The sequence below is a fragment of the Crinia signifera genome, chromosome 2 (assembly GCF_055691185.1).
Source record: "Crinia signifera chromosome 2, ASM5569118v1, whole genome shotgun sequence".
NCBI lineage: Eukaryota > Metazoa > Chordata > Amphibia > Anura > Myobatrachidae > Crinia > Crinia signifera.
The window spans coordinates 243,983,688-243,997,623 of record NC_139218.1 but is presented as its reverse complement, the minus strand read 5'-3'; the positions used below and the strand labels follow the sequence as shown (position 1 = coordinate 243,997,623).

Sequence of the window (13,936 nt, the reverse complement as noted above, 5' to 3'; positions counted from 1 at the left end):
AAAATGCTTATCTATTAATTACATTTACTTATCACTGGTTTACCATCGCCGCCCTATGGTGTATAGCTCTTCTTCCTATATTATATTTGTGAATTAGGTGCAGTACTGTACAACGGAATGTGTATAAAGGGCATTGCTGTGTGGTTCATTTGAATAAGGAGCAATACTGTGTGGTGTAATGTAAGTAATGGACACTACAGTGTGGTGTAACGTCAATAAAAGGCACTACTGTGTGGCTTAACATGAATAAAGGAAACATGTATGATGGAATGTGAATATTGGGACTATGTGTGGTTTGATGTAAATCGGCTTGCACTGCTTTATGGCGTAATTTGAATTTGGGGTGCAGGACCTGTAATGGCAGCTCTGTGGAGAGCAGGGCTCCTGGCAAAGGATAATTATTGGTCTGATCTCTGATCATTTCCTGCAGCCTCCATGTGTACATGTGTCCAGCAGCACAGATATATCAGGATTTGAGTGATGTATTATTTAATACAGGGGTGCATGTGATGGGTCAGTGACATGATTGTAGGAGGAGTAGAGAGGCACAGACAGTTCTCTATGGGCCCATTTATATTAAATCGCTTGTTTGCTGGGAATGATCCTACTGCTCTCCCCTTCCTGACATATCACCAGCAACGCGGGCAGTGGTGGCCAACCTTCCTCTAGCTTTTTTTGTGGGTTATTTATGGTGCCCATACATGGTACATTTTGTACTGTGAGAGGCAATGCACATACATCACAGGGTACAAAATATATGTGCAGCATGTACTTTTTAAACTAGATGCAATGTAATCTAAATCACAACGCATGGTACGCATCGCACTGTTTGGACATCCTTAGTTTGCCTGGCTCCTAGATTTAAAAAAAAAATTGTCAAGCCCTGGTATAGAACAATATCTTTTTTTTTTCTACAGAATATCGGGACACTGAACATACGGTAGCTCTGCCCATAATACACGCAAAGCCCCACCCATAGATTTTGATTGGCCCATGAGCCAATCAATCAGTGAAAAGACAGGGATGACTATCAGCTTGTTAAAACATAAATGGTTACCTTTTGCATAGTATACAATCATCAATGACCAACTGCTATATTATCATTGATGATAGGCACACTGATTCCAGCAATCCCTAATACAGGGTGCAAGAAGTTGGATGATGGAAGATAACTGCATATTAGTTTATTTTATTAACATTTCAGCTTTTATTATAGAAAATGTATCTCTTTTTTTCTGAATGTGTATTTGACAGCACTATATTACACCTGTAACATACTAGGTTTTTCGCCTGCCTATAAAACATCACAACTTCCAAAGGGCAAATATGATTTTGAATAATCAGAGGTACAGTACAAGGATACGACTGCAGGTGACCCTGCTTTCTTGGACTTGGCTGAAGACTGGTTTTGTTTGCTCCTTGGGACTTTTTATCTTTGTATTTAGAGGTACAGTACAGCCTAATTTCTAAATTAAACATTTTGGGAGGTACGCTAAATAATTAAACATAATGAGAGTATGATTGGACTTGGCTAAACTGAATACACTCTAGAGCTGCAGTCATCTAAATGTGTTCTCTCCAGTCTTAAAGCTGAACCTAATGCTGCTTGCGGTTAAACAGTAGAGAACACTTGGGAGCAGATGGCACTTTCCATCACTGAATATGAAGGAGCACAGATATAAAAAAGTAATTATGGACATAGTGGTCCCCTAAATGAAACCTCTGATGTAAGTACTGTAACTTATACTGCAATTTGCATGGAAGGTAAATTAAAAAGTGGAAACGGATATCTTAAAGTAACTGAAAAAGTGAAAGGTGGGAATAGTGAATTTGTTCTGCTCATGAACCTTTATGGCTCGTCACCTTCATTGGTTCAATTTTTATTTATTTCTATTTTTAAAACCACTCAGGATAAATAAACCATGAGTAAATAGAGAATAAAATAGTCATATGTGGGGCAACACGGATGGTTTAATGGTTAGCACTGCACTGAGGTCATGGGTTCGATTCTCAAAATGACCCCAATTTATCCACACATATCCACAGCACTTTACAGAGAATATTTGAACATTCACATCAGTCCCTGCCCAATCTATATTCCCTACCACATATACACGCACACACATTCACTCTTGGGTCAATTTGGTTGAAAGCCAATTAGCCTACCAGTACATTTTTGGATTGTGGATGGAAACCGGAGTACCCAGAGGAAATTCATCTAAGCATGGGGAGAATATACAAACTCCGCACAGTTAGGGCTACGGTGGGAATCAAACCCATGACCTCAGCGCTGTGAGGCAGTAATGCTAAGCACTATGCAGTTCATGCTGCCTTGTGTGGAGTTTGTATATTCTTTCCATGTTTGCGTGGGTTTACTCCAAGTGCTTAGGTTTCCTCCCACAGTCCAAAAATAAACCCGAAGGTCAATTGGCTGCCAAAATGAACCCTAGAATAATTGTGTGTGGGTGTACATGTGGTAGGGAATATATATCGTAAGTGCCAAAAGGCAGGGACTAATGTGAATGTTCAAATAATATCTGTAAAGTGCTGTGGAATATGTGTGCACTATATAAATAACTAGTAATAATAATAATACTAATAATAGTGGTATTTATGGGAGTTTGACAAAATGTATTACATTGAATGAAAGTGTTCTTTGCCACAGAACAAAAAGTGAAACCTGCAAAGGCGATAAATTATAATGTTAGAAAGCTTTGAGATAGTGGAGAATTTGGAGCCGAACAGGGGAGTAAATGTTATGTAATTCTTCCAACACTCCTGCTAATTCTATTTTATCTCTGTTATTGCAAATGGGGCTGTGCAAGTGTTCGAAATCCTCACTTACTGTGGAAATAAAAGAAAAATGTATTCCCTTTGTACATGAGAGCAAGTGCAGAAGTGACATGGGGATTTCAAATACTACATTAGGCGTAAGCTCCACTTTAGTAGGAACTGAAGTGAATGATTAATAATTCTCTGCTCTGTAATAGTAGGTGCTAAATAAATAAGGGTTAATAATTTATACCAAATCAGCTCAAGGGATAAAAAGATCACTACAAGTCTTACACAACCTGTTCAACAAATTTTAGTGGAGCTTTGCATTAACAATTCTGAAAGCTAATGTTGTAGGGCTGGCTGCTTACATTTCAGTGCACAGATGGCTGTTTATTAGATAATTTTCTTCTAATAAACATTGTGTTCATTTTTTAAATGCACAGAGAGCTTGCCAAGTGCTACTGAATTAGTGCCAAAATCTGACAAGGCCTAAGCTAAGGAGGATTTTGAAGTACTGTATTTGCTGGCGTATAAGACTACTTTTTCCCCCTGAAAAACAGGTCTTATACGCCGGGTGCACTTATATAACAAACTCTATATTTTGAGTGGAAATGTTGGGGTGTCGTCTTATACGCCGGTAAATGAAAATTAAATGAAAAACACTAATTCTACAACCTATTTTTCACAACCAACAGATTTAAGCTCTCTGAAATATAATTACACCACAATACATGGCTTCACATAAAATAAAAAATATATATAAATGAGCAATTCATTATCTATTTATCACAAACTGATAGTTCATAATGAGATGAAATTGACAAATTGAATGACTGCAACCTAAACAGCCTGTGCAAACCCATTGGCAATTGAGTGCCTTAAAAGTTTAGCGCACTATTATATTTACCATCATCAGTTCGATTGCACCCATCTCCTGCACTTAAGGCAGTATCCTATTAGCAGTGGTAATTAACTGCTGCTAATCTGTTTTCCTGGAACTATCCTAAAAACTCAGATGCCAGCATCCTGAGCCCACAATGACTGCACTTATCAGGTATTGTGATTTGAGGGCCTGATAAGCAGCTCCCAAATCTGAGATAACACATGGGTCCAGGAACTTATCCCAGATGTGTTATTGGGGGATCAATCAGGGCCGGCACCACCACTAGGCAGCTTCAGGCATTAATGGAGGGTAGTACTGAGCTGCAGCAAGCAGCCGCCCGTGTCGCAGGAGGAAAGATCCCGCCCGAGGAGCAGGAAGAAGAAGGAATTACTCATCCCAGCGTCAGGAAGCAGGTAAGCCGTCGCCGCCCCCTACCCCAACTGGCGTTTGATTGCCGCACCCCCTCCCACAGCCTGGTGGTATTGGTGGCTGGCAACCGCACCCCCCCCCCCCCCTCCACGGGATTTTAACTGCGGCAAATGAATGGCGTAAGGCTCCCGCACCCCCCCCTTGGAGCCTGCCGTTTGCCAACCCCCCCAACACAGTGATCATCGGGTGGCGCCCGCACTCCCCCTCGCGGACGGTACTCCAGAGGACCTCGCACACACCTCCGACCCCCATGCAAGGCATCTCACCCCCCCTCCCCCTCGAGCGGGTGAGACGTCTGAGGCGCTGAAATGCCTTGCACCGGCCCTGGGATCAATGCACATTTTTCAGATACCATCAGGCTAAATTGCGATATTAGCCCAATTTGTTAGACCGAAAAAGGATGGGGAGGTAATAGGATATTTCTTTTCGCCTCCCAATCTCCTCCTCTGTAGGGCAATTGAGCACCAATCATTTACTGCTGACAATCCAGTGGTAAATACCTGTTTGGTACTAGAAGACAGTACACTAGCACATCTTATATTATTTAACAATAGGGTGCGCCTTCCAGCCCCCATCCGCGACCCCCTTTCATCTATATTTGTGTATATATTGCACACTCGAAGGTGAGGCTTCTTCTATTTTGTTATTTGCACCCCTCTCATCTACACTTGTGCTTTAATTAGCACAAGTTCCTATATTGCTGACTACATATTAAAATAGATCCTATTTAAAAAGGTACAGAAAGACCTGGATACATTTATTTTATGTGTTAGTATAAGAATACGAGGTACACATATAATGCAGTTCACCTGGATGTGGTGGATGGGCCATTAGTCTATGCTAAGAACTTCACTTATACACAATTTGCATGGATTCGGTATGGAATCCCGGCATTTAAAATCCTGACGCTGGAATCCCGACCGCTAAAATCCCGACAAGGGGGGTACGTGGATCGATCAGCCTTGTGGGCTCGCTGCGCTCGCCACACGGTGGGCCCGGTGCCTCGCTACGCTCGGCACACTAATTTAGTCTCCCTCTATGGGTGTCGTGGACACCTACGGAGGGAGAAAGTTTCGGGATTTTGGCAGTCGGAATTCTACCGCCGGGAAATTAACTGCATCCCATTTGCATATACTGCAGAATATTATGAAACAAAAAACAAAAATTTCAGCCCTGCCGCAAAAGGACTAGCTGACATGTCAGTGATTCTCTCGTTAACATAGGTGAGACTGTTGATGAAGGCAAGGGTGTCATGCTGATTTAGTTTGAAATCATTGTTCTTCCTGTGTTAACTATGGTTACTTGCAAGGAAACATGCAGTCATAACTATTTTGCCCAAAAAGGGCAATGCACCTCATTCATCGGATCATCAAGAACTTCAAGGAGAAGGGTTTAATAGTTGTGAAAGCTTCAGGTCAACCAACATCATCCAGCAAGCACCAGGACCATCTCCAAAAGTTAATTTAACTGTGCGATTGGGGCAACACCAGTACAGAGCTTGCTCAGGAACGGCAGCAGACCGGTGTGAGCGCACCTGCACACACAGTGAGTAGAAGACTTTGGGGGATGGCCTGTTGTCAAGAAGGACAGCAAATAAGCAACTTCCAGAAAAAAATATCAAGGACAGACTGATATTCTGAAAATGGTACAGGAATTAGAATGCTAAGGACTGGGGTAAAGTAATTTTCTGTTTCAGATTGTTTGGAGCATCTGGAAAAACACTTGACCAGAGAAAGAAAGGCGAGTGCTACCATCAGTCCTGTGTCATGTCAAAAGCATGCCGAGACCATTCATGTGTAGGGTTACTTCTGAGCCAAGGGAGTGGCCTCATTCATAATCCAACCACCCAAGAACAGTTTGGTGATGAACAATGCCTTTTCCCTGCATGATGGAGCACATTGCCATAAGGCAAAAGTGATAACTAAGTGGCACGGGGAATTAAACATTGACATTTTGGGTATATGGTCAGGAATCTCCCCAAACCTTAAGCCCATTGGGAAGTTGTGGTCAATCCTCAAGAGGCCAGTGAACAAACAATAACCCAAAGAGTCTGAAAAACTGCTAGCACTGATTAGGCAAGAATGGAAGGCCATCGGTTTGTGGCCCTGAAGTTAATGGACAGCATGCCAGGCGAACTGCAGATGTCTTAAAAAAAAAAAAAAAAAAAAAAAAGGTTAAACACTGAAAATATTGATTCTTTACATAAACTTAACATAATTGTCAATAAAAGCCCTTGACACTTATGAAACGCTTGTAATTGTACTCCAGTATATCATAGTAACTTCCAAAAAAAAATTCTAAAACACTGAAGCAGCAAACTTTGTGATACCCGATAGTTTTTTTATTTTCCTTTATGGTACTAGAAGCCTCAACATGGTAGCACATCATAGGGTGTAAATCCAGACCGCCCCCCCCTCACCTCCCTTTTAATATTTATTAAGTCCAAAGTGCAAGCTCACTGTCTGTTAGGATCAATCAGGTGGTGGTTGCACCTGTGAGATCAAGTACGAAGTATCGATTTTTGGCACTTTGCGCATGTGCACAACCCATTGGAATGGGGCCTGAAATGATGATTGCTGATGAATGACAAGTCTGCTACCGTCTGGGGAAAGGAGAGTCGCCAGCAACAGCCTCATTTAGGAAAACGGAGGTATGATGCCGACATTTACAGTAATCAGGATATGGTCTTTAGGTCGACACAATGAAGGGCGACATACATTAGGTTAACCACTAAAGTTCGACAGGGCTTAGGTCAACACATCAAATAGGTCAAAAGGGTTGGAAGGTCATCAAGGTTGGAAGGTCGACACAAGCATTAAGTCGACAATGGCAAGGTCAACAGTCAAAAGGTCTCATTTATTTTTAGACTACTTGTGCCGACAGATGGTATTTCATACCCTAGCATCCACTAGGTCAGGGATAAGGAACCTTCGGCCCTCCAGCTATTGTTGCACTACACATCCCAGCATGCATTGCTACAGAGTTTTGCTCTTTAGCCATGCTAACACACTTGCAGGGCATGCTGGGATGTGTAGTTCAACAACAGCTGTAGGGCTGAAGGTTCCCCCATCCCTGCACTTAATGCTTATGTCAACCTTCCGGCCCGGTTGACCTATTTCATGTGTCGACCTAAGCCCTGTTGACCTTCAGTGGTAGACCTAATATATTTTGACCTTCATAGTGTCGACCCTATGACCCATGCCCAATCTCCTGGCCACTGCGATGTGCGGCTCGCTTGGCACCATAGGTGATGAAAGCCGCCTGATGGTGGGAGAGAAATCCCAGGATGCAGCTCAGATCACTACTGCTGCAGGAGGCATCTGCTTGTAATGGATGCCTCTTGCTGTATTACAAGCAGTCTATCTAAAGCACGGGTGTCAAACACAAGGCCCGCAGGCCAAATCCGGCCCGACAGACCTCGTCATGTGGCCCGCGCAGCCGCCGCCAGCCTTCACCTTTTATTCTCTTTTTTTAGATCTTTTTTTGAGAGGTTTTTTTTGCACTGCCGGCGGCCATGTTCCTGTGGTCTTTTAAGATGTCTGCGGCCACAGGAACATGGCCGCCGGCCTCCACGGCTACGTGGAGGAGGGCCCGGCAGCCTGTTCCCTCTTATCGAGGCAGTGGCAGACGCTGGGTGGGGATGTCATGACGATGACGCTTCCCACCCACGCGTCTGCAGAGAGGAAGGAAGGCAGGCCGAGTCGGGGGCCGCAGCAGGACAGGCCACGGCGCAGAGAGTGGAATTGAAATTACTGGAGCCGCAGCAGCAAAGGAGCCTGAGGGATAAAATACAGTAAGTTGCATGAAAAAACAATATATCTGGTGGTGGTGTCATGGCGTTACTTTTATATTATACAGGGGGAGCAGCCTGTGGTGTCATTATTATTGTACAGGGGGAGCAGCCTGTGGTGTCATGGCATTATGCCATGACACCACAGGCTGCTCCCCCTGTATAATAATAAATGCCATGACACCACAGGCTGCTCCCCCTGTATAATATAAAAGTAATGCCATGACAACACAGGTTGCTCCCTCTGTATAATAATAATAATGCAATGACACCACAGGCTGCTCCCCCTGTATAATATAAAAGTAATGCCATGACACCACAGGTTGCTCCCTCTGTATAATAATAATGCAATGACACCACAGGCTGTTCCCCCTGTATAATAATTTGTGTCATGGCATTACTATTGTTATATTATACAGCGGGAGCAGCCTGTGCTGTCATTGCAATATTATTATACAGCGGGAGCAGCCTGTGGTGTCATTGCATTATTATTATACAGCGGCCCTTTGAGGGTGACCAAACTGCTGATGCGGCCCCCGATGAATTTGAGTTTGACACCCCTGATCTACAGTATCTGAATTGTCATTGACCTGATAACACAAATACAGCCAGGAGCAAGTAATACAACAGCATACTAGGTCCTAAAGGGTTAAACCCCTATATTCTGTGCACACATCACTAGGAAACATTAACATATTAACAATGCAATCATTTTACTATAATAAAAAACTACTGTATTAAAAAGCACATTTTCATACCACAGTTGTCAAACTTGGTATAAGTTTGACGGAGTTTTTCACTTCTTCCTCAGTAACCTCTACAATTGTGCAGTGTTCCTCCTCCAGGGGCAGTGGGTCCTCTCCATTCTTAGTCACCCATGGATGTACCTGAGCAAAAGGAAAGCCATGCAGCAAAATTACATTTTTGTTTAATGAATGTATTTACTGCAAAACTGCCATTAAGTTCTCTTGTGTTGCTTTGTGCTTTACACTAAGTACCGTGTAGTCAGAAAATAAATAATCAGTGTAGTATCAGCATAGATTGCATTTTGTACTATGGGATATTATAGCAGAACAAACTGTTTACTTAAGAAAACTGAAATAAATGACTGTATTTAATTTAATTTATTTAGTTAATTAAAAAGCTGATAATAAAATTCCTTCACTGAAAAGTACACGTACTGTATAACAATGATTAGTATGAGAAATGCTTGCTGGTTTGAGGCGTCTGTTGCTTGGGATTAAAGAAGAAACTGGATGGTGTCAAACAGTTACAGTAATCTTGTCAAATGTCAGAAAAATAATATCGAAAGTAGGCCAATAGCTACTTCTAAGACTTTTTTAAGGGAAGGAAAAACAAAATGGAAAAATACGGGCGGCTGATGTCACATGACGGGCAGTGGAGGTCACGTGACGTCAGTGCCTTCTCTGAATTCGACCATCTCTGGCCAAGATAAGTCAGTTTAGACTGACTTATCTGCAAATGGGGAAAAAAAATCATTTGATGGCCAGCGCCTGCGCAGTATGTATTAAGTTACTGCTGCAGGGGACAGGGGTGTGCACCTGCGCGGACTTCCAGGGACGGCGGCGGCAGTGGAGGGGTATGTTTCAGGTTGCATTCAGAAAGAAAGGCAAACTTTTCTAAATCCGACAAATATCCAAAGGAATGAGCACCCCTACCTAGTAACAAAGGGATTACATAGGTGTACATTCAATTAAAGATATGGGTATGTTTTTTTTTTCTCCAGTAAATGATCAACTCTTATTTAAATACACAAAATCCAATCTAAAAAAAAAAAAAAAAAAAGAATAGAACGCATCATACATCACATGTAAATAATGCAATCTATAGGCTACCTTAGCACAGTGGTTCTTTCATTTGGATTGTAACTGAGAACAAATTATAACATTTATCTGTTTGAGTCCCATATCCCCTCTTTCTCCTGAGGATCTGGAAACTGAACTGTAAAACTTGAACAAACCTGTACTCCTAAATAAGCAATAAATCATCCGATTATCAACATACTGACAGTAAACGGTTTGCATGCCATTCATTACTAAGTACCTTTATTTCTGGAACAGTTGTGCGATCTTCTGGCTTTTTATCCAGCATTCTCACAACCAAGTCTTTTAGTTCATCACTAATGACTGGCCTAAAAAACATCACATTGAACAACTGATTTTTCCCATAATATTGAAACATATTCAAATTTGTAAAACATCTTAGATGTTGTTCAATTTCTACAGTATACTATTAGGTGATGGTAACAACATTGGTTTACTGTACTGCAAGGTTGTGAAATTTTATATCTCCCTTTAATAAAATATAGGTAACTATTATACACTAATAAGCCAGCTCGAAGCAAATGCTTTGAAAAATAGAAGATGTAGTTTCACTTGCTGCCAACAGATGGCAGTGTTTCGGAGCCACACGGACACTAGACATATATAGATGATGAATATATAGCTGGCCTTATAATACAGAAGTTTAATGTCATCCAGTATGGTAAAGAAAGTTCACAAAAAATAAACCGGAGGTGCATAACGAAGACCTCAACTGATTGGAATGAGTGGGAGGATATTAACCCCTTCCCGACATATGACGTACATTTACGTCATATGTCGGTTGCGGGGGAATCAAGCCAGCTCACGGAGTGAGCTGGCTTGAAAGAGAGCAGGTAATGGCTGTATATTACAGCCAGGTACCTGCTCTCACGGCCACGAGCGGCGAGTTCGCCGATCGTGGCCGTTTAACCCTTTAAGCACCGCGGGCAAAGCGCCCGCAGTGCTTTAATAGCTGATCGGAGGGGGGGCGCCCCCCTCCGGCGCCGATCGGGGCCCCCCGCGGCGAGATCGGAGGGTGCCGATCGGTTGCCATGGCAGCCAGGGGTCTAATGTAGACCCCTTTGCTGGCCGTGTCAGCATTCCTATTACATCCTGCCTGAGGCAGGATGTAATAGGAAGTGCTGAAAATCACTATGTTCAGCCATAGAGCTCTATGGCTGAACCTAGTACAGGCGATCGCGCCCCCTAGTGGTCAAGTACACTAGATGGCCTTGTAGTAAAAGTAAAAAAAAAAAAAATAAATAAGTTTAAAAATAAAAAAAAATAAAAAAATATTAAAAGTTCAAATCACCCCCCTTTCCCCATTTCACAAATAAAAATAAATAAAAAATAAAAAAAATAAACATATTTGGTATCGCCGCGTTCCTAAAAGTCCGATCTATTAAAATATAACATTAGTTATCCCGCACGGTTAAAGGCGTAAACGGAAAATAATTCCCAACACCAAAACTACGTTTTTTGGTCGCATCGCCTACCCAAAAAAAAATAACTAAAAGAGATCAGAAAGTCGCCCATATCCCATAATGGTATTAATTAAAAAGTACACTTCAGCCCGCAAAAAATGAGCCCTCACCCAGGTCCGTAGGTGGAAAAATAAAAAAGTTATAAGCCGCAGAACATGGCGACGCGACGCAAATTAGAAAAAACGTAAAAGTTTCTATTTTTTTTTTTAGTGGTAAAACATAACGAAAACTATATAAGTTTGGTATCACCGGAATCGTAACGACCCATAGAATAAAGATAACCCATCATTTTAAACGAACTATGAACTCCAAAAAAACCGTAACCAGCGCAAAATTGTGGAATGGCGTTTTTTTTCTTTTTTACCCCACATTGAATTATTTCCTGATTCCCCAGAATATTATACGGTATAGTAAATGGTACCATTAAAAAGTACAACTTGTCCCGCAAAAAAAAAGCCCTCATGTGTCTATATAGCCGGAAAATTAAAAAAGTTACGCTTATTTGAACGCGAGGAGGAAAAAAAAAAAAAAATTAACAAAAAAGGCCTCGTCGAGAAGGGGTTAATCAAGGGTGGGATTGCAAAAGGACTGAGAAAAGCATAGAAAACTGAGTGGATATTCAATACATTTTATTTAAAACATAATTACAGTATATAAACAGTATACATATAGATCACCATTGTATTTTTAACCCTTTGAGTGCCAACAGCTCAGTGAGAGATGCTCAAAATATCTGTTAACGCCAGCATCACTCACATTTGTTATATAAAGTGAAATAAAAATTGTGTGAATAAAAATTATATTTCCTATATAAGTTACACATTACAGGTCATGACAATTGTGATGACAATATCCCTTGGCGCTCAAAAGGTTAAATACATTGTTCCCCTCTATATAGCAGTATGTTTATCAATTTTATAAATTAATTTGAAAGGACTAATCCAAAGAAAGTCACTATGGTATTCTCACGGATTATGGTATAACTCTCTCCTCTAGGTAGCAGAGTTTACAGTGAACAATTTGTTACAAGAACTGACACTGAAGGGGTAATTCAGTTCAGAGCTATGCCTCGTAGGGAGGACGGCTCCGTTGGAGCGCAAGGAGAGAGCGTGTGCTACCGGTCCACTCTCCACCTTCCTTTGCTGCCCTTAGTGAGATAGGAGCTAGAACGCGCAGAAAGTAGGGAAGAGGGTGCAGGGGCACAGTCTCTGTCTGCAAACAGAGAGAGACCATGCACCCCTCCAAAAATGCCCCCCCCCCCCCCACTGGCATCGAGAATGTAGGAAAGCAGCACTTCAGTGAGCATTATGTGTATAAGTGGCACTAATGAGAACATTATGTGTATAAACTGTATTGTGTGTAACAAGTAATTAGAAGCCACACTGTGCCCATGATTTGTAAGGGTATATTTGGTACTTGTGAGTTATCTGGGCGTCCGATTTGGGTACTTACGATTTGCATGCGATTTGCATTCGATATCGCATACGATATCGCATGCGATATCGCATGCGATTTACGATTTGCATGCGATTTAGCATGCGATTTGCATAAGATTTGCTATTCATTTCATTACCCCACTATCCCCAAAGTGTGTCTATCAACGTGAACCCGAAGCGTGGCGAGCGCAGCGAGCCCGCGAGGGGCGGCGGTACGCGTCCTCCGACCTTTTCATGCCCTACTATCCACTAGGGCGTGGAGTGAGAATAGAATAGTGTGGCGAGCGCAGCGAGCCACCGAGCCCGAAGCGTGGCGAGCGCAGCGAGCCCCGCGAGGGGACGCGGACACCTGTGAAGCCCGCAAGGGCACGCGGATATCTGTGAAGGTGTCCGCGTCCCCTCGCGGGGCTCGCTGCGCTCGCCACGCTTCGGGCTCGGTGGCTCGCTGCGCTCGCCACACTATTCTATTCTCACTCCACGCCCTAGTGGATAGTAGGGCATGAAAAGGTCGGAGGACGCGTACCGCCGCCCCTCGCGGGCTCGCTGCGCTCGCCACGCTTCGGGTTCACGTTGATAGACACACTTTGGGGATAGTGGGGTAATGAAATTAATAGCAAATCTTATGCAAATCGCATGCTAAATCGCATGCAAATCGCAAATCGCATGCGATATCGCATGCGATATCGTATGCGATCTAGTACCAAAATCGGACGCCCAGATAACTCACAAGTACCGTATATTTTTGTTTGTGGGACATAAAATGGTGTCAGTGGCATAACTCTGTGTTGCATAATATGTAATAGGCATTACAGTGTATGGTATATGTAATAGGCATTACAGTGTATGGTATATGTAATCAGCATTACAGTGTATAGTATACAGTATGTAGAGGGCATTACGGTGTGTAACAAAGTGAAAGAAGCATTACAGTGTGTGGCACATTTTGTATTGGGCATTATGGTTTATGCCATAATGTGTAATGGGCATTGCGTGGCATAATGTGTAATGGGCATTGCGTGGCATAATGTGTAATGGGCATTGCGTGGCATAATGTGTAATGGGCATTACGTTGCGTGGCGTAATGGGCATTAAGGTGCATGGCATAATGTGTAATGGGCACTACGGTGCATGGCATAATGGGCACTACGGTGCACGGCATAATGTGTAATGGGCATTAACGTACATGGCATAATGTGTAATGGGCACTATGGTGTGTGGCATAATGTGTAATGGGCACTATGGTGCGTGGCATAATGTGTAATGGGCACTACGGTGCGTGGCATAATGGGCACTACGGTGCATGGCATAATGTGTAA

At 42.6% G+C, this 13,936-nt stretch overlaps 1 protein-coding gene across 2 annotated transcripts in view; it reads right to left on the bottom strand.

Moving 5' to 3' along the window:
* Positions 1 to 13,936, bottom strand: part of CAMKK1 (calcium/calmodulin dependent protein kinase kinase 1) — a 249,204-nt gene that overhangs the window by 39,245 nt on the left and 196,023 nt on the right. For both annotated transcript variants that reach the window (XM_083174142.1, XM_083174143.1), the window contains exons 13-14: positions 9,942 to 10,029; positions 8,636 to 8,764 (exon numbers count right to left, since the gene is read on the bottom strand). In XM_083174142.1, coding sequence (XP_083030268.1) covers positions 8,636 to 8,764; positions 9,942 to 10,029 — 217 coding nt within the window. The remainder of the gene's footprint in view (positions 1 to 8,635; positions 8,765 to 9,941; positions 10,030 to 13,936) is intronic.